This window comes from Peromyscus californicus, unplaced genomic scaffold (genome assembly GCF_007827085.1).
Source record: "Peromyscus californicus insignis strain IS unplaced genomic scaffold, ASM782708v3 Scaffold_9__1_contigs__length_137607984, whole genome shotgun sequence".
Classification (NCBI taxonomy): Eukaryota; Metazoa; Chordata; class Mammalia; order Rodentia; family Cricetidae; genus Peromyscus; species Peromyscus californicus.
Window position 1 is genome coordinate 110,342,766 of NW_026294617.1, and position 21,697 is coordinate 110,364,462.

The following is a 21,697-nucleotide window of genomic DNA, read 5'->3' on the forward strand; positions in this document are numbered from 1 at the left end:
GTAAATTTGCAATCATAGACTTATTTATTACAAGTAATATGCTTGATTACAAAACCCAAAAATTCTGATTTGTTCAGAAATATCCAGTAGCTTTTCCTATGTTTTTGTATTTTATCTTTATTTTTAAAAAAGTAGTGCAAGTGTTGCTTCTAAGTAGCCTAAATTGATCAATATGAAATCTAGATGTTCATCAAAACACCAGCTTGTATCTCATAAATAAGTACAATCATGGAGAGGTGGTTCAGCAGTGAGACTTACTGCTGTTGCAGAGGACCCAAGTGCAGTTTCCAGCTCCCAGGTCAGAGGGCTCATAACTGCTGTAACTACAGTACCAGGGGATCTAACATCCTCTGTTGTCCTCTGTGAGCAACCTACCCTCACATATTTACAAGTAGTTTAAATTTAAAATTTGCTATAGTTCTAGAGTATATCTTGAATCTGAGATGGTGATACCTCCCACAGTATTTTTTTTTTGAGACAATCTCACTTCCCAAAGTATTTTTATGTTCAGGATTGTTTTGGTTGTCCTGGGTTGTTTGCCTTTCTATATGAAATTTATGATTCTTTAAAATTTCTATGGAGAACTCTGTTGAAATTTTCATCAGGATTCCATTGAATCTGTAGGTTGCTTTTGGTAGGATGGTCATTTTTGCAATATTAATCCTACCAGTCCATAAGCATAGGAGGTATTTCCTTTTTCTGTTATCTTTTTCAATATCTTTTATCAAGATCCTGAAGTTCTCATTGCAGTAGGCTTTCACTTCCTTGGTTAAAATCATGCCAAGGTATTATTTTTTTTGAAGCTCTTATGAATGGTACTGTTTCTATGATTTCTTTCTCCATGTGTCTGTCATTTGCAAATAGGAAGAATATTGATTTTTGTATGTTAATTTTGTATGGTGTTACATGCTGCATGTATTTATCAGTTGTAGGAGTTTTCTGATGAAGTTGTTAGGGTCTTTTATGTATAGAATCATGTTATCTGCTAGATAGATTATAGACCCTAAGGGAGAACCTACTACTATTATTCTGCTAAATGGACACAGTATTAAATTGATTCATAATGACTTATCTTTATGCCCATCCATTTATTCTCAGCCCTCATCAGAGAAGTTTCTATTTGCAGTGGATGGTGATTATACAAGTCAATTTTCCATTGCTGTGATGAAATAACATGACCAGTTGTTTCAGTCAAAGTTCTATTGCTGTGAAGAGAAACCAAGACCATGACAACTCTTGTAAAGGGAAAGATTGGGGCTTGTTTTCAGTTTCAGAGGTTTAGTCCATTATCAGTATGGCAGGAAACATGGTGGCACACAAGCAGACATGGTGCTTAAGGATGTGAGAGTTTAACATCTGGAGCTGCAGGCAGCAGGAAGAGAAGAAAGCACGGGGCCTGGATTGGGCTTTTGAAACTTTACAGTCCACCCACAGTGACACATTTCTTCCAACAAGGCCACACCTCCTAGTAGTGCCACTCCCTGGTGATCAAGCACTCAAATATATGAGCCTATGGGGGACATTCTTTTTCAAAAAACAACATCCCACTCCCTGTCCCCCATGGGCTTATAGCCATATCATAATGCAAAAATGCATTCAACCTCAAAAGTCCTCATAGTCTATAACAGTCTCAACACTTTTTAAAAGTTTGGAGTTCAAAGTCTCTTCTGAGACTCAAGGCAATCTCTTAACTGTAAGCCCCTGTAAAATCAAAATAAAAAAACAGATCATATGCTTCCACCACACAATAGCACAGGAAATACATTACCATTCTAAAAGAGAGGAAAGGGAACATAATGGAGAAACACTGGACCATAGCAAGACCTAAAATCAGCTGGGCAAACTCCGAATTCTGCATCTCCACATCTGATATCAAAGTGCTTTTTAGATCTCTAACTCCTTTCAGCTTTGTTGACTGTAATATGCTTCTCTCTCTTGTGGTGGTTCCACAGCCACTCTTCAGCTTTCCTTGGCTAGTATCCCACAATTCCAGTATCTGCAGCATCTTGTGGTCTCCAAGGCAATCCAGGTTTCACCTTCATAGTTCCATGCAATTGCCTCTGTGTGCCTCTATTCAGGGACACCCTTAACACATGCCTGGCTTCAGTGGCTTTCCTTAGAGAGAAAGATTACATACTCCCTTTCTTATATTGTTGACTCTAAAGCCAGAACTATATGGTGGGAGCTGCTAAGTTCTGTTGCTTGCTGGGGCTGGAACATGGCCCTCTTGTTCAACTACATCTGCATCAGCTTTCTGTTGTTGATTGTTTCCTTCACCAACTAAGCTTTTCTTTAATTACTTTTCAGAAGTTGGAGCTTAGCTGGGTGGGGTCTTGCCCTGAAGTCACTACTCCCTTTATTCCAATTAGGATCAGGCCTTTCTTTAAACTTTTTATCTTTTTGAGCACTGGACTTAACTCCAATATACTTCCTGGTGCCCCATTTCTCCTCAAACTGTACATTTTGCGCTTTTCCTTGCTCAGCTTGCTTCTTTTCATTATAGATCTGCATAAGAGTGAACACTAATAACCACATGACAGTCAATACTAGGCTGACTTGAAATCTCCTCTGCCAACATCAATTAACCCCAAACTCTTCAATTTAGCCTCAGACTGATCTGTTGGACGAGGGCCAAAAGTAGCCACATTCTTTGCAAAAATAGTATAAGAAAGGTTTCTAGGCCACTTGCTAATATTCTCCTCTGAAGCTTCTTGAGCCAGGATGTCATATTCTATACTGCTCTCAGTACCAGTGTCTTCCATGCTCCTACTAGTATGCCCCATTAAGCCCCACTTAAAGTTTTCAACTGCTTCCTCATCCAAAGTCCAAAAGTCCACATTCCTCCAACAAGAAGCATTGTCAGGCCTATTACCTCAATACCCCACTCCTGGTACCAACTTCTGTCTTAGTCAAAGTTCTATTGTTGTGAAGAAACACTATGACCATAGCAATTCTTACAAAGGAAAACATTTGATTGAGGCTTGTTTACAGTTTCAGAGGTTTAGTCCTTTATCATCATATCAAGAAGCATGGCAGCATGCAGGCAGACATGGTGCTGGAGAAGGAGCCAAGAGTTTTATAACTAGATCCAGAGGCAGAAGGAATAGAGAAAGATACTGGGCCTAGCTTGGGCTTTTAAAAACCTTAAAGCCCATCTCCAGTAACACACTGCCTTAAACAAGTCCAGAGCTACTCCAACAAGGCCACACTTCCTAATAGTGTCACTCCGTGGTGCCTAAGCATTTAAATCTATGAGCCTATTGGGGATATTCTTATTCAAACCACCACACCAAGGCAACTTGTAGAGGGAAAGTTTTATTGGGGGTTAAGGGCTAAGAGCTCATCACCATCATACTGGGGCTTAGAGTCCATGATGGCTAGGAAGTGTGGCAGCAAGTGGCAGGCATCACAGCTGGAACAGCAAACTGAGAGTATACATCTTGAGTAATCACAAGCATGAAGCAGAGAGATGGAACTAGAAGTAGCTCGAGATTTTAACTCTCAAAGCCTGGCCACTCAGTTACACACTTCCTCTAGCAAGGCCACACCTTCTAAACCTCCCCCAAACAGAGCCATCAGCTGGGACCAAGTATTCAAATGCCCTATGCGGGGAGGACATCTCAATCAAACTACCACAGTGATTAACAGAGACCCACAACTGGTTGAGGGGCAGAGAATGAGACTGTGGAATGCTCAAAATTGAATGGAACATATATATCACACTCTTCATCCCAAGGCTCAAGGTTCATTGCAGAAAAGGAGGCATAAAGAACGTAAGAGCTGAGGTACCAGCTGCTTGCTGCCTAAATGGGCAAGTTCATGAAACCCAGGAAGGTGGTGCTGGTCTTGGCTAGACACTAATCTGGATGCAAAACTCATCATGAAGAACATTAATATGGCACCTCAGATCACCCTTACAGCCACGCCTTGGTGGCTGGAATTGATCAATGTCCCCCAAAAGTGACAGCTACCACAGGCAAGAAGAAAATTGTCAAGAGATCAAAAATCAAGTCCTTTGTGAAAGTTTATAACTGTAATCATCACATGGTCCTCTGTGGCTAACCCCTCAGATAAAACTGTTGTCAGCGAAGATATTTTTAGAGACCCAGCTCTGAAATGAAAGACCAGACACAAAGCCAAGGTCAAGTTTGAGGAATGATACAAGACAGGAAAGAACAAATGGTTTTTCCAGAAGCTTTGATTTTAGGTATATTTTGCTTCCATCATTAAAATAAAAAAAAAAAGAATGTAAGCACTACAGACACAGCAGGACAGATGTCCACATGAGCTCGCAGCAACCGTGACAGCACGCACAAGCCCTGTGCAAGCTCAAGCGAGACTAAATCTCAGAATGGAGATGGGCGGTAGACAGGAAGTCCCACCCCTCGCCAAGGAGATATTGGCAAGTGATAGGTATTGGAGAGGAGGAGTCGGTGTTCTTTAAAAATGTTGCTTCTGAGCCGGGCGGTGGTGGCGCACGCCTTTAATCCCAGCACTCGGGAGGCAGAGCCAGGCGGATCTCTGTGAGTTCGAGGCCAGCCTGGTCTCCAGAGCGAGTTCCAGGAAAGGCGCAAAGCTACACAGAGAAACCCTGTCTCGAAAAACCAAAAAAAAAAAAAAATGTTGCTTCTGGCAAGTCAACCATGCTCCAGGGGAAAGCCACACACCAGTGAGACTATGGGTGTGGGCAGCACAAACTACATCTGATGGGTAGAAAAAGAAGACCCAAAGTTGGGTGGAAAGAGGAAATGGAGCTGGAAGGATCTGGGGGAGAGCATGAATATGATCAACATGCGTTGTATGAAGTTCTCAAAGAATAAATAAAACTAAAAATTGAAAATTAAAAAAAATCTTTAAAAAAGTACTTACTCTTGCATATATATATTCCTGTAAAAGAAAAAGAGAAAGTAAATCAATAAAGATTCACACATATGGGATACTATGAAACATTACAAATACTTTCGAATAAATTACTATATCAAATGAAGTAGTGGGTGAGTTTCATGAATGCCCCATGGAATCAAGTGTCTTTAATTAGAAATATGTTCTAAAATGACACTTTAATACATCTACCATCTTGCTTAATGCCATACATAAAATTCAAACTAGTGATTTAGTTAATAAATTTTAATAATTTAAGTATGTATTTAAATTCATTTATGTTTACATTTTGAAAAAAAACCCATCAAATGCAATCATGAGGACAACCATGAGCTTACAAAGTAAGGCCTAACCTGACTTGTAGAACAATGTTATTAAGTGCTCTATAATTTCTCTATGTAGTTTTAGGAAGATAACTCTTTAGAAAGGGTCTCACCATGTAACCTCAGCTGACCTTGAACCTCCTATATAGACATGGTTGACCTCAAACTGATAGTCTTACTGCATCAGCCTCCCTAGAGCTGGGATGACATGTGTTCACCACTATGGTTGGCTTATCATAGTGTTAACAATTCAACAAGAATTCTCAAAGACAGCCTTCATGCAGGCCTTGCTAGCCTTGGTGGCTGCTGTCTGCTTCTGTGAAACAAGTCCTCCCATGGAAAAGCATATGGTCTGTGTCTCCTTTTCCTGTCTCTCTACCCCATTTCCTAGTACTCATTTCTCCCAAGGTGCTATGGCAATCACAGACTTCCTGCTTCTAGGAAGTTCAGGTAGGCATGCGGCAACCTCCAGGCTTTTAAACCTGCCGTTTCTTCTGTTCAGATTGTTTTCCATCTTCTCCTTCATCCCTTCCAGGCTTTTGCTCAGGTGTCCCTTTCTTGAGAAGACTTCTCTGACTGATCTTTGCAAAGATCACCATGCTTCACACCGTCCTGGCTGTCCCTATTCTCTGCTTTTCCTTCTCTTCCTAAGATATGCTAATGTCTCCTACTATGTACCACACTTCTTATATTTTTGTTTGTGAGCCTAGCCTTTAATGGCTGAGCCATCTCTCCAGCCCGTACCACACTTCTTTAGTGTATTGCTGATCTCTCCAAGTCAGGCAAGGATGGATACACAATTTGTTTATTTCTATGACACCAATCTAAAAAGTGACCGGTATGTGTTGGGGGCTCAAAGTATGTGTCAAACTAATTAGTCATGAAAAACAATGGAGATTAGTCAGAACAAATTTAAGAAACAAAAGAGATGGAAGTTTCCTCCTAAATGTGGCATGTGTCTATCACAAAATAGCGCAATAGCTTCTGTTTATTGTATGACCCACAGCTTCCTTTGTGCTCTTTAATCTTTTTGAATACAATGAATATTTTTATCATAAATATTTCTAATATAAAAAAATCACACGGCTATGTTTTTGTTAGTTTGTTTGAGACAGTGTATTCCTGGCTATCCTGGAACTTGCTATGTAGACCAGGTTGGCCTTGAACTCACAGAGATCCTCCTTCTTCTGGCTCCTGAGCACTGAAATTAAAGGCATGTGTTACCATGCCCAGACTTTTTGTATTCAGCGATTGAGATAAAAACTTAATGATAAATACCTATGCTGAACTGGATTGAATAAGTTAAAAAAGTTCCAGTTCTCCATCCATGTGGAAGACAGGTACATGTGTTAAAGCATCTCCTTCCTCAGTCCTCAGACCTGTATGTGTAAGTGGACCCCTAGACATCTTGAGATACTGGGTTCTGCGGAGTCCAAAACCTCCAAATAGGAATCAAAGACAAAATCACACTGCCTTTAAAGTCAATACCTATTATAACTTTAAGAAATTATTAATTGATATTTAAAAATTCTGTAGTGAAAGCAACTGTCTCTCTGTGGTCCTGGGACTTCTATCCATTTCCTTTATGTTCACATTCTTCTACTCATTTATATTGTCCTCTAGTGGAGAATCTCATTTGTTCTAGGATCTGTTTTTTTGCAGATCATATATTATAAAATTAGTAAAACAAAAGAAATAAAACTATAATTTTCCATTGAAACAAGTGATTGGACAAATGGTATTTAGGAAATAAATACACTGAAGTGGAAAGAAACCATTTTGTTTTTTAGTCCTGGAGAGACATAGAACTCTCTTTTCTCTTTCTCTTTTATTTACTTCAACAAACAACCTAAAATTATAATAAAACTAAGCATGTGCTTCCTGTTACATGCCACTCTCTATAAAGGAATCTGACATTTTTCTAATAGAGGGAGCCATACTCTGTAAAGTGGGACACTGTATCATTGCTTCACCTGATTTTCTCATCACTAAAGAAGAAACATTCTTTTTTACGATAGATTTTGAAGTTTTCCAGAAGGTGATTCCAGCCAAGGACAATCTAGGAAAAAGTTAAGCAGCATCCATTTAGCTTTTTATGGGATAAAATAATCACCTCCCTCTCCTGCTGGGCTCATTAGAATTTGACTCACGAATTAAAGGTTTTATGTGGCTTAAAGATTATGGTCTGTTTCTAAACAATGTCATACTGCAAGGAGCTGAAAGAATTTCCAGAGGTGTTTTTGATTTTTACATGGGACCCTCTGTTTGGATTCAAAACACACGGTAGTGAGAAAATAAAAATGCAGCTCCTTAGACAGCATGAGCTTTTTGCTGCTTCTCCAAGTGGGAAAGCCACAGGAACAACGTGACCAGACTGTCTAGATGACCAACAGGTAAATGTTTTTTTCTCCTGAGGATGGGACCTTTGTTAGCAAAAAGATAAACACAGGTTAATTTATAACACTAAGATACGAGGAGGCTAGAAATGTGACTCTAGCCATGAAAAAACTGAGAAAAGTCCTTTTGGTCCTATTTTATTACAGAATGAACAGACTTGTTGGGGACACTGACCTATCAGAGAGTCTTTAGTAATATTTCTAACTGGAAAACAGAAAGGAGGGGGCAGATAGGCTGTTCTAATTATAGCTACGCTTGCTGAACGGTTGCCCGATGCTCACTTCTTCAAATAGGTCAGAAATCGTCAGTAACTCCGATAAGCAACGAGGTCCTCAGTCAGCAAAGAAGTAGTGATACAACATCTCAGTCAATCCTAGGGGCCCTTTGTCCCACTAGGCTAAACACTCCTTGCTGAGTAAAAAGAGCATGTAAATGTCCAGTTTTTAGGGTGTCGGTGCAGGTGTACACTGCATTTCTAGATAACTTTAGTTTTTTCTTTTTTAAAAAAAGGATTTATTTTATGTGTATGAGTATTTTACCTAGTGTATGTATGTGTACCATGTGAACATGAATGTCAGGTGCCCAAAGAGGTCAGAAGAGGGCGTCAGAGTCGCCAGAACTGGAGTTACAGATGGTTGTGAGCCACCATGTGGATACTGGGAAGCACAACCAGGTCCTCTGTAAGAGCAGCTGTCATTCTTCATCACGGAACCATATGTCTCCACCCCGTTTTAAAAGTTACTCACCCTTCATACACATTCCTGGTATATCAGGTACTGGAGAACTCATACACCAAGAAATACTGCCCTAACACTTCAAAACTAATTTTCTGGATCCAAATCTAATTTTCTCTTTTGAATGATAATGAGCTTCAAAGAATAGCCAAGGTTCCTAAGCCTGGATATCATACAGAGTGAAGCAGTATCTCTGCCTTCCTGTTGGAGGTTAATCTTGGGCTAAACCTATAGAGATACCTTCTGGTGTGTTAACTAAATGAACTTTGTATTGCTGGCAAGCTTTCCAGACAGTTTTATCTCCGACTAGAGTTTATGTTCCTAGGGGGCAAGAACCATGCTTATATATTAAAAATATTTTCAACATTATCTAGTACTCTTAATAAATATTTATGAGGCCCTCAATAAACATATTTTAATTTTTGTTAAAATGTAACCTAAGTCCCTTGAAAATCTGCCTGAGCTTCTGAGGCATGAAGTCACCTCTCATGTGGATATTTTGCTTCAAACCAGCTCATTCCAGTATCCCTTGCACTGTTGAAAATGGAGGCGGAGGCTAATGTTCATTAGAAATGGCAGCCGCTCCTTTATTTAGCCAGTAGGAAAAGGCAGGGCGACAGTAATAGCTTTGACTGATTACTTGGCAAGGGAAACCAAGCCCCGAGGGTGTTCGGGACTCTCTTTGGCCTATAAACCTGTTTGAAAACCTGTTTCTCAGGATTTAAAGCTTGGCTCAGCTGAGGTCAGTATTACAGTGGTGTCAATAATGGCACTGCACTCAGCCTCCAGGCAGACCCACACAATTCATCATCAACTTTATTTTCATGGAAAGGCAACTTTGGGGAAAATAGCTCCAGCTTAAACTATTTTATTTTGATTTTCTTTCCCTTAAGAAATAGTTCTGCCAATATTGTTTCATTTGGATTTTGTGCATTCTACACCTTAACACCTTTTGGCAGGGGAGATTATTTCTAAAAGTTAGAGTGGTTCTGAATACACAGAATTGGACACACCATGGGACAGTATTTTTGAAGCTTAAAAAACAAAACAAGTTATTGGGTCTGACAATTACCTCTACCCTCGAACTGCTTTTAAAGGAAGTGGTATTGAGCTGTGCTGCATAGAGAATACTGTAGTGGGCTCTGTTCTCTTAGGAATCAAAAGTTTATTGCACGGCACACTAATATTTATCACCCAGGCAGCTTAGAGAAGCAGTCAAGAGGACTATGGGCCCAAACTGTCCAGGTCCCTAGATATGCAGGTTAATCAAAGAAGCCAGTTTTTCATGTGTTGTGTGATCGCCTGCCTCCCCCCCCCCCCATTATTTCTACAACCTGAAGGAATACACATGTATTGTGAGAAGGTGTTTTGTATGCAGGGCATCACTATCTTACACGAGGATAAAAATACCTGTGCATGTGGAGGACTTGTTCTTCTTATATGAACATGTTTAGGCAAATACAATTTCACATTTTATTTTTTTTTTTCAAGCTGATATGGTAACATTGACCTACACTGAAATAACAAAAATTAGCCTGAGCTGCTCACCCCACACACATGTGTTATCTGAGCATGCCCATCTCCTTGGAGACCATAAAGTTTTTTTTTTTTTTGTCAGCACAACATGTATACACACCACAGCACAAGCTTTCAATAAACGTCCACTTTTTTTTTTCTCAAGGTATGGAAAAATATGAAAGACCTGCAATTTTTGGCCAGTAGAGGGCAATAAAGTTGAAATTTAATCAAAGTACTTTTTATTTGAAGCCATGGGGACCAAATAAAACTCATTTTCAGTTTTAACTGGAGCCTGAAAAGTCTTCCTCCAGTGTGGCCTCATTTAGTCTCCCCATTGCACCCCAGTGCTGCTACAAACTTCTATCGAAGGGGGACCCCCTTCTCTCACACAATAGGACACATGAAGATGTGTTAGAGGCTCAGACTCCCACATCTTGACCTAACATGTCAGCTTCCTCAAACTGGTTAACCCCTGACTGGATGCAGCCCATTCAACAGTACACAGTCCTCAAGAGTGGAGGTCCACAGGAGAACTTGAAAAGATGAGAAAAAGGAGGATGAGTTTAGCTTTAAACAGGACTCCAGTTGCATCTAAAAGGTCAGAGCAAACACAGGCTCAGAGTCCCCTATTTCCAGAGATAAGATAAAACCTATGCTTATTAATTGCTTGGAGAATAGCAAGGGTTTAAAAACTTATTCAAACTTGTGTAGCTCCACTACCATCTCCTCACAAGGTACGCATGAGGAGTGTCTAATTGTCCTGAAGCTAACTTTCGCAGGGCCTTAGTCCTCCTCACAATCTCCCCACGGGAGACCAGGCAACAAGGAGGACTATTCAGGAATTCCACTGATGTAACCAACTCACCGGCCCTTGAGAGTGCATGAACAGCAGCCTGCCTTTCATATCTTATTTATTTTATTATTGTTGTTTGACAACACTGAATTTTTCCTCGTCTCTCCAAGGCCTTGAATCTTTGTCTCACTTGTTATTTTTAGACATCCTCTTGAGGGGGAACAAAAGTCAGTCTGGGCTTGTAGCACATTGGCTTTTCATAAAGCAGCTGTCCGAGCAAGCCCTGTGAAATGTTCTGTATGTGACCTTCCATCTCTGTCCACTTCAAATGGCTCCTGCTAAGCAACCAGAGTAGACGGGAATCGCCACTTGAAAAGGAAAAGGCCTTACTTTAAGGACTGGATACAGTGGTTCAAATGGTGCCTCAGCTCTTCCTCCTTTTCATAGGACTCCAGTACACTGTGTGCTTCATCATGATGATAGCAGTAGATTTTATAAATATCCTCCAGTGGTCCTTTAATCTGCAAGAATACCTCTCCTGAACAGTGCAAAACAAAGACAAAATGACCTCATCAGAGCAGAGTGACACTTCATGCATTGTTACTCAGTGTTGACTATTGTAATATGTCAGGTCTAGCCCACCTGATCCCCAGATTGTTTGGAAGGGACATCGAGTGGATAATTTCCCTTTCCTTCTCTTCCTCCTCCTTTTCTCCTCCTTCTCTCCATGCCTCCCTCCCTCTCCTTTCTTTTTTTCTTCCTTTTATAAAACATATGAAGAGCATAACAGGTTGGTGCACAGAATCACAGCTAAGAGCTGCCTAGATTAGCGTGGTCTGCCCACGTTCAAATCAAGCTATGCTACTGACTGGCTTTGAGACTTGAGCACATTGAACATGTTTTATAAAACTGCTATAAACACATTATATAAGTGCTTCTTGCTCTGCATGCATGAAGAGATAAGAGGTCATTTACCCATATGAAATAGGAATGAATACATCTGAATTGGAAGCAGATAAATGATTTTCTCAAGTCCTGCCAAGGAGGTGAGAAAGCCAAGCTTAAAGGCCAGACAGTGTTCTTGAGTTTCAGCCCTCAAATACTAGCACTCTGCTATACATTGGCTGAGGTGGGAAGACCACTAAGTCAGAATCATAAACTAGGGCTTGGATGGTGATTTGGGGAGTGATTATGTGGTTCTAATTTTTTGTGGCTATGTTCCCTCATATCATTTGTGATAATTCTAAAGTGTCACACTCGTTTCTAGCTTATATCCAGCCAATAAAGACTTTTGTTTCCTCTTCCTTATATGGGATTTCTTCTATGCTTATAGCTAGATTTTGAAGTAATGTGAAGTGGTGTGTGTGTGTGAGAGAGAGGGGGGGGGATTGATTGATTGAATGATTGATTGATTGATTTGGGTGACCTGGAATTAATCCAATGAATCAAGCATCTTTATAGCCAAAGGACTGAGAGGTTCTTGCTGTTTCTGGGATTTAACTGGGTTGGTCTTTCTCCCAATGTAAGTCTTAAAAATCTTTAAGACTTTAAAGATCTGCCCTTTAAGACAGTAGTACCCACAGAAAGAAACAGTTAACAACAGAAAATAAGACAGGAAAGCAAGTGAATTTATGGTTAGTTATAAAGTGAAGAGAGACTCCAAGTAGTCCAACCAGGTAGAAAGGGGAGGTTTGGGACAGATCTCAGCCCTAGAAGTAGGACAGTGGCGGGCTTGGATAGAGGCTCCTTGGGCATCTGAGCCTATGCATCTTCATAATGAGATGAAGTTACAAATATGTACATGCATTACAAATGTGGTAATAATTGAGATTTAAGAAAACGAAAGAGCAAGGGACAGTCTGACAAATATATGTGATCAAATCAGAAAGTTAAAAATCAAAGACAATACTTGCTTTATATGCAAGTAAACCATCACTTGCAAATTCCCTTGTATGTTTTTACCAGCAGTGTCCCAGAATTTCTAGACCTCCCCTTAACAGCAAAAGCTTCTTCTTCTTCTTTTTTTTAATTCTCCGAGTAAAATTCTGTTGGGGCCCTAATAATAATTATTGAAGTTAAAAGATATTTAAGTACTCTAATTGAAAGTCGTTTATTCACCCAGAGGCCAGCTATAACACTGGTGGGCAGAATATTTCATTTCCCTCCCAGCCCATTCTACTTCATAATAGTGCTGATGAAGCGAGGTGTCTCCCGGCCAAAAGCGATTCTGTTTCCACGGCAACATGAATCTTGGCTGCATTTCTTCAGTGGTGAAGGACAACTGCTCAGTCTAATGTATGTGCACTGGAAGGATGATTAGGAGCGGAGAAAGGAGTGAACCAAGACCAGGGAAGGTAATTTCACTCTAGCTGCCTGACACAAAAGCACCAGAATCCTAGAAAACAAAGCCCTGCATCTTCTTCTTTTTAAAAATTCTACAACCAAAGGAAAAAACATTTTTGCAGTGACATTCCCTCAAAGCAACTATCTTGCAAAGGAAGAACAAAAAGCAAAAAGACAATAACTCCGTTTTAAATTTCTTTAGCCATCGCCCTTAAAAGCGATGCCCGAAACATAGTCTATATTGTGGTATAATTGCTCCTGTGGGTCAGTTGCTCCTCACTGCTGTCAATGTATTCAGGTTCTTCTATTTTTAAGTTCTTGTTGATTCCCTTCTTCTTGTCTTTTAGAACCCATGCCCCACAGTGTGGAATCTGTATCATCCTGAATTTCCTCCATCCGTATGCAAACTTAGGGCAAAGCCACGATATTCAAGGAAGCTACTTATCCTGGGCTTTGTACGAGAAAGTAACTCACATGGGTATGAATGTGGTTATTGTTTTGAGTTCATATTTACTTAACAGTTATTTATTGGATGACTGCTTTGCACTGAGCACTATAGTTTATACTGGGGACACAAACAGTTCATTGAAATAACTTATATAAGCCAGCAAGGGCAAGAGAGAAGAGTTAAGTTCCCATTCATTGTGCCCTATGAAAGTGCAATGCTAGGGCTGGGCAGCAGAGAAGGGAACATATCCAGTCTCTGGGGAACTCTTAAGTGAGTATAGAAGAAAGGAGGTAGTGAGGGGAAATGCATGCAGAATCTCTGAATGGTCTAGGGTGCAAGGCTCAGTGGCTCTAAGCCTGTGAGGAAGCTCCAGAAAGTAGGAAGGCAGTCAGGTCCTGAAGCAGAGTGGGTACCACTAAAGAGCAGAGATGGAAAAGCACATACAGATTTTAGGCAGTAGACTAACAAGACTAGATGACAGCTTGGAAGATTACTCTGATGATGAGTCATCTGAGAGGTGGAACTGGAGAAAGGAGTTGAGACTGGAGAAGAAAAACCAATCAAAAATAAAAGAAAAAGGAAGGGCAAGCACAGGAGGGTACATCAATTAAGAGTGCTCTGTGGTCCAGAGATGTAGCTCAGTGATAAAGCACATGCTTAATGTGTTCCAGGGCCTGGATTCAACCCCCAGAGTCACAGGAAGGACAAAAAAGTGATATCGCTTCAACTGCCTGTGTTCAGATCCTGGTTTTACTCTTTACAAAATGCCTGACATTTGGGGAAGCTAGCTGCGTTCTCGGTTCTGTAATTTCCTCATCTGTAAAATGAGAGTAACAGCAATTGTAAGATAACTGATAATTAATGGGGTTAACTATGTAATGATTTTAAATCAGTAGCTGGGACATGCAAATACTCACTTATACAAGGAAATCTGAAGCAGGGAAGAAAGAGAAGCAAAGGGGCAGGGAGAGTATATGAACAGCGAGATATACTTCCAGGGTTCCACACGGCTGAACAAAGATGATGTGTGGAAAGGGTTTAAGGTGCAAAGATAATGAATTTAACTGTAGCTGTACTGATTGGGAATTGTTTGTTATGTAGTCAAGTGGGAATGTCCTCTGTGGACTTGGGTACATGAATATGGGGTCCAGGGAAGTAACATAAAGACATATGAGAGTGATACAGGGTTGCAAATTGTGGGTAGTAGAAATCGTCGATTTAATGTGGTTGTTACAAAGAAGTCTAGAGAGAGGCAGAGAAGAGGGTGTGAAGATTCAGCGTTTGTGAGCTCTTACATTGAGAGAAGACAAGCAGATGAGAGCTCAGAGAAGCCAGAGAAGGCACAGTCACAGAGAATAAATGGAGACTAGGAAAAATCAGCAAATCCAAGAACAATCTTATGATTTATATCGACTTAGGTCTATGGTGGATGGTGCATATGTATGATTCCAAGACAATTTTCCCTACTCTATATTGTATATATATACATGGTATATATATATACATGGTATATATACATGGTTGTGAAAATATATGGCAGCCCTCTTGGCTTTCATAATTTCAATCTATAATGTTTACACATGACAAAAGTAGCTAGTGGTGTATTTCTCAGTATTCACCCCATTGCTAAGGAACACGTGACTATACAACAGGGATAAATGTTGCTGAGATCAAAATTTGGGATTTTCAGTGTGTTGCCAACATTTCCCATCACCTGGCCACATTCTTTTTTTTTTTTCTAGAGCAATAGAAAGTTTGGTTGCTCCAGATATTTTTGGTGTAAGAAGGCACACTTATTTCTCTGGGATGCAAAAACCAGGGGGCCATGCCAAGCTGCCACTGGCTTGAGAACACAAGCCCCCGGGCCTCTGTATCACAGAGAAATAAGCACGTCTCACCCCACAGATGCTTTGTTTTTGTTTATCTTTTCTCCAAGAAGAACTTAATTCTGACCAACACACTATATTTCCTTTCTTCTTTAGAAGGAAATATTTTAGGAGAAATTCTGAACTACAACATTTCATTTTAAAAGTATGTGAAATGTTTAAAGTAGGAAATTAATTGTATTAACAATGAAAATTTTTTACAAGTTCAACTCTAAAAACCAGCTACAATGGTGTTTTAAAAGAAGTTCAGTTAAAAATTAAAGGTCTGGTCCCACCTCTAGATGGAGAGCTACAGGCAATTATGGGCTGCTGAGTGAGGGAGAGTCAGTCTTCTACAGGAAAAAGCTCCCTGAGAGAGTTGGACTATATTTTAAAAATTGAATTGCAATAGCTGTAATGACATCTTAAAACTCTTATTCCAAATCAGGTGAATGAAGTATGCATCTCAATACATTTTTTTAAAAAAATTATATTTACATATATATAAACAGTGTTTTTCTTTAAGCATTGAATTAGTATTTTTAGAGACAAAAATATAAAGGTCTGAGTTCTACCTCAAAAGTTTTCTGTGGTTCTAAGTGAAACTTGTTTGTCAAGACAGAATATTCAGAATAAAGTGACTAGGATGACTCTCAGAGCAGGGACAGATGGGGCCCCTCTTTGGGAAGAAAATTGGAGATCTGTAGACAATGCTCTAGGCTTCGAGGTGTCACTTTCCTAGGTGACAAAAAACTTAGACATGTCATTCCTAACAGAAAGAGCCTTGTCTGTAGCATGAAGAAAATCCAAGGTGTGCTTTCTATAGCCTGGTTATCCTTCTTGGGTAGGAGCCCAGCTTCTTGGACTAAACAAGGCAGGTTAGCCAGCCAAGTGTCAATTCATTCATGTGCCTCCCTATTTTCTCCTAGACTTACTCTGTTTTCTAAGTGTGGAGAGTGATGAGGGAAAGCGAGAGGGAGATGGAAGAGTGAATGCTACTTAAGGAAGCCAGTCCTTTGCCATGAGCCCTGTCTAGCCTCGAAATAATAGTGATTGCTGAAGGTATCCAGAGGTCCTGGTTAGAGTGTACAGTTCAGACCAGATAGAGGTGGCAAGTGGGATGTGCTTCCATGGGATTAGGATAGATGAGTCCCTCAAGACTCAGTTTTACTAAGGTATTTAAAGAGAAGCACTGTTTTCATGGGAGCAGGCTGGAAACTTTACATGAATTCTTAAAGTCACACTTCAGTGTTTTTGTTTCTTTTTCTCTTACCTGTAGCTATGGCTCCAAGTAATTCCCTGGGGCTCAAGATAATTCTCTTCTGATTTAAAAAAATATTTCAGTAAAAGTCCTTCGAAAGCAATAGCATAAGAGATGTTCAGAAAAATGTATCCATTTGGCTTGTAATTCTGAAGCCCTGGAGGTGAAAGCGCCACATTTGCAGATGAGTGATTTTAGGAGTCAAAGATGGATGTGGAATTGGGGCCAGTGATGGAAACTGATAGGAACCATGAAGAGGAAAAAATGGGAGGTGTGTCCTATCTGTGACATCACCATGTCCAAAGCTATGGAAAGCTGTCATGTGTGTGGTAGGACTGGCCCCTCAAAGAAGAGCTTTCCCGCAATTGAGATGGCATCTTCCCAGAATTTCCAACCATAGGAGACAGTCTAGAAGCTGGACAGGACACTGGGGTGAAATCATGCAGAGTGGAGACAGGCAGGAAATGGGATGAAAGGAACTCTGGTCTCGGTTCCTTTCTGTTTGTAGTATAATGTGGGCAAATCAAACCCTAATCAGTTTTTGTCTCAACAATGGAATGCGTGCTTGTTATTATTTGTGCTCTGACATTCAAGAACCCTATTTATTTTGGTGGTGGCTCATGGTGTTGTCATGAAACTGTTTCCTTTCTGCACAATTTAATGCCAGGATGGGGGAATCCTCACAGCTGGCATTCTGGTACCAGGTTGGTTCTCTGAGAAGGCTTAGGGTCTTCTGGCTGGATAAAGGCTCAGTAACCTTTCATACTCAAGGTAGGTGATGCAGAGTAAGGCTACATTCTCAGATCAACTTATATATTTTACTCTAGTAAATACCTCTTTTGAGACCCACCTGCTACGCTACTCTTTTTTGGTGCTTATGAGCCTCCAACAATAATATTGGCCCACACTACAGATTGACTTAGTAACAGCTTAACTTTCTTATCTCTGCATTTCATGCATTTAGTAGGTGTTGCTGAATACAGTGTTCTTATCCCTTGGGGACATAACAGACATATAGCAGATAAAACTCTTCACCTAATGGAGCTTATATTCAGAGAGGGGAGGGTTGTGCCTTAAATCCTGTATCCTTCTTCTATGGAGGTCTTGCCATCTCAAGACATTTAAAATCTGAACAAATGGATGTGGCATCCATTGCTAGTTGTGAATCTGTTCTTCTGAGCTCTTCTTCCAAATTCACAGAATTTGGTTTGACAATGCACCCAGAGGAAATGCAAGTCTGGTACTTCTCTGCTGTGGGATGGTCTGTATATCAAATCTGTTGCTCTGATTGGTCAATAAATAAAACATTGATTGGCCAGTGGCCAGGCAGGAAGTATAGGCAGGACTAACAAAGAGGAGAATTAAGGGAACAGGAAGGGAAAGGGAGACACTGCCAGCTGCCTCCATGACTAGCAGCATGTGAAGATGCCGGTAAGCCACGAGCCATGTGGCAAGGTATAGATTTATAGATTAATGGATTAATTTAAGATATAAGAACAGTTAGCAAGAAGCCTGCCACAGCCATACAGTTTGTAAGCAATATAAGTCTCTGTGTTTACTTGGTTGGGTCTGAGCGGCTGTGGGACTGGCGGGTGACAGAGGTTTGTCCTGACTGTGGGCCAGGCAGGAAAACTCTAGCTACACTTCTCAAATTTCTAATATCTACGAGTGGCAAAGTATACCTTCATAAGCATGTTTGCCTTTGTGTTGTGAAATAAAGCCATGTGTAAAATACTCCCTGCAAAGTGAAAAGTGTTTCACAAGGAAGTAGTTTTTCTACTTCTTACAGGAAATGTTGCCCGAAATTGGATCAGCTATCAAGGGACCACAATTTCAAAGCTACAAGCTGAGGGGTTTGTAGGAAAAAGCTGTAAGGAGCTACACAGGTCCTGGTTTACAGCAATGGAGAACTCTTGTTATGGATGAAAAATTAGTTGATTTTAGCTCAGTCTATTGTTTAGTTTTCTACCCAGAATAGGCAAATGCAACCATCATTAATCCCAATGGTCTTCTCAAAGCTTGAGTTGTAGTGATTCAACCACAGTTAAAGTCCAAATCTGTCTCCTCCAAAGGCTGTGATATTTTCTGACCTTTGTGCACCTTCAGGATTTGTCCCCCATGTGCCCATCAACTTTTAGCTTCATAGAGGATGGATAGGCTCAGGGATGTGTAGATGCTGATGCTGTTGGGATTCAGGATGGTGTTGTAGAATAAATAGTCTTTTTGTGTACTGTGAAGACGTGTTGCTCTCATTTGTTTAATAAAGAGATAAATGGCCAATATTTAGACAGGGAGATGTTAGGTGGGACTTGCAGACAGTGAGAGAGCATTGAGATGAAGAAAGGTGTCATCAGAAGACACAGGAAGAATCAAAATGAACATGCCTTACTGAGGAAAGGTACCAAGCCATGTGGTAGAACTTAGATAAGAAATATGGGTTAATTTAAGTTGTTAGAGCTAGTTAGTAACAAGCCTAAGCTATCAACCAAGCTGGCTGGCAGACAGAAAATTCCACCTACAGGATGGTGTTTCTGTGTGTATCTTGCAGTGTATGATTTCTCACAAGTTTGTTTAAATCTGCCTTCAACCCCCCAGTGTTCCTATCACAGCTCAGCTATCACTCCAATTAGCCACTAGCACAACATCCTAGAACTCACTCTTCTCAGAGACTAGAACTCCAGGACTTTGTTTTATTATCATTGCAAGAAATAAATTCAAGCTTCCCCCAAACCTTGACCTTAATGGAGGACTAAGCCCAGTACTGCAGCCTATTGACCTCTCTCTCACAAGCCTTTCTTCTCTGTGTGGACTTTTGAATCCTTGACCATGAAAAACCCTTATTTTCACTGGAACAGACAGCTTTCCTGCCACTGCTTATGTGTGAGAAAATTCTATGATTTTTCAACTCTTCATCTGAATCTCCCACAACACTAGTTGTGTATACTCTAGTAAGAGGCTGGTGTGGAACACTCCCAGCCTGTTTGTTACAGGTGGCTAAAAGCAACTTGGTCAAACTTATCTGTGTCTTGATTCTGTCCCTCTCTCTCCCTCCCTACCTCTCCCCCTTCCCCTCTTTTCCTCTCTCCCTCTCCACCTCCCCTCTTTCCTATTTCTCCTCTCCATCTTCCTCTTGGAAAACTCATTCTGATGAACCACATTGAAGCATTTCCTACAGGGCACCATGGCATGAATTCTCAAATAATTAACACTCCTTCTCACAAAATTACAGCCTAGAGACAGATTCTTACACACACACACACACACACACACACACACACACACACACACACACACACACAATCTATTTATTTTATAACTGGGCTACGGCCCCTCTCTTCCTCCCCCGGTTAAAAGAGACAAAGCTTTAAGAGTACACAGAACTGCTATGGAACAACAGTGGCTAACCTATTGTTGAACCTCAGGTATGGGAAACTCCAAACTATCTTCCTCTGAGTATAAACTCACCCTCAGGAAAAAGCATATGAAAAATTACAGTTCCTTTTTCACGAGCTTCTTTTAGTCCCATTCTCTCTGCACTATGTATGAGGTGAGTGTGTAGACTGAAGCATATTTTTGACAGTCTTCTTTAAAATACTTTGAAGCATCGCAATTTGTGTAATCATATCTAAGACAACACAATTGCTAGGTGAGTTCTCTAATGCTATGTAACAAACCATGGTTCCAAAGCATATGGTATTAAAACAATCATTTTGATTTTCTGTTAGTTTTATGTGCTGTGACTCTTTGACTTTACTTCATGTTCTCTGGGGATGCAGTTGTAGGAGGACATCACTGGACAGTGATGGCCAAGATGGCTCATTCATAAGTCTGGTCCCTTGACTGACAGTTGGATGTGTGGCTTTGCTGGAATACTGGAAGGGCTAAACCGATTTCTCTACCTGTCTCCACATTATCTTTCTAACAAGATAGAAGGACTTCTTAACTGTCTGTGCTACAAGAACAGACATTGTTCTGCTTTCTTGGGGCTTAGTTCAGGTACTGTCACAGTGTCACACCTAGTGGGTCTAGGCTACTTGGCAGTGTGAAAGCTGGAAGCCATGGTTCATTGAGTCTTCGGGAAACCAGCTTTGGGAATTATCACTCAATCTGCCACACATAGAAGTGACATGTGATAGGCCAAACCTTCCTTCTTAAAGTCAAATATATCATTATGTATATGAATTATAAAGATTATATAAATTATATATTATATAAATACCAGGAGGCATAGATAAACTACAAAATACAAATCTTAATTTATTGTAAAGCACGACTAAAACTTCCAAAAAGAATTTGTATTATATTTAATTGTTATGAAAAGGAAACCACACTTTATAAATAGATATGTACATTTAGAATGGCTAGGGTAATAGCAATTTAGTCACATCATGTCTTAAGTATTAAGAATAAGCACTGGTTGTTCTTTACACTTGATTTTATTGAATCCTCATAAAACTCATATGAGGTAAATACTACTGCCTTCAATTTCCAGATAAGAAGCTGAACTTCAGTGAGGTTTCATAATTTGCCTAAGATCCAGCAATAGAAAGAGATGGAATCCAATTCAACATGATATTAAAAGATATATTATTATGCTATTAAATTTTGTACTTTCTTTTATTTTATTTGTCCTTGCTTACTATTTTCATAAATTGTCATAGAATATGTTCAGTTTCAATATAAACAAGAACCAAAGCTCATCTCCAGAGATTTTAAAACATCTTCCCTATCTAGACTCAGTGTGGACTTTTAAATCCACTTTTTGTTTTGGCATTGGAATCGGGACAGTTCCATCAATGCTCTCAGATCTTCAAGCATAGGTATCTATTTATAAACTTGAACCTCATCCAAATGCCAAGGTTTGTTGAGTAAATTTCTCCCCCTCATTTATTGAGTATCTAGTGGATCTGGCACCACAGCTGTGAGTCACAAACTCTTAATCTTGCTATCTGAAGACACAGAGTCAGAACACCTGTGCTTTTCATTTTTCGGTAACATAATTTTGGAAACATCTCACCTAATCACTTTATGTTATGAAATCTAAGTGATAAAAGATTTTGCAATAGAAACTGCCATTGAACTCTGCACTGATGTATATGGATCATAATGGAAAATCGGGGAGCTGTTTAAGGCA

General features: G+C 40.1%; 1 protein-coding gene across 1 annotated transcript in view; it reads right to left on the bottom strand.

Moving 5' to 3' along the window:
- Window positions 1–21,697, bottom strand: part of Arhgef38 (Rho guanine nucleotide exchange factor 38) — a 122,420-nt gene that overhangs the window by 37,069 nt on the left and 63,654 nt on the right. Inside the window, exons 4-5 of the mRNA XM_052730848.1 lie at window positions 11,037–11,184; window positions 4,870–4,887 (exon numbers count right to left, since the gene is read on the bottom strand). Of these exons, the coding sequence (XP_052586808.1) occupies window positions 4,870–4,887; window positions 11,037–11,184 (166 nt within the window). The remainder of the gene's footprint in view (window positions 1–4,869; window positions 4,888–11,036; window positions 11,185–21,697) is intronic.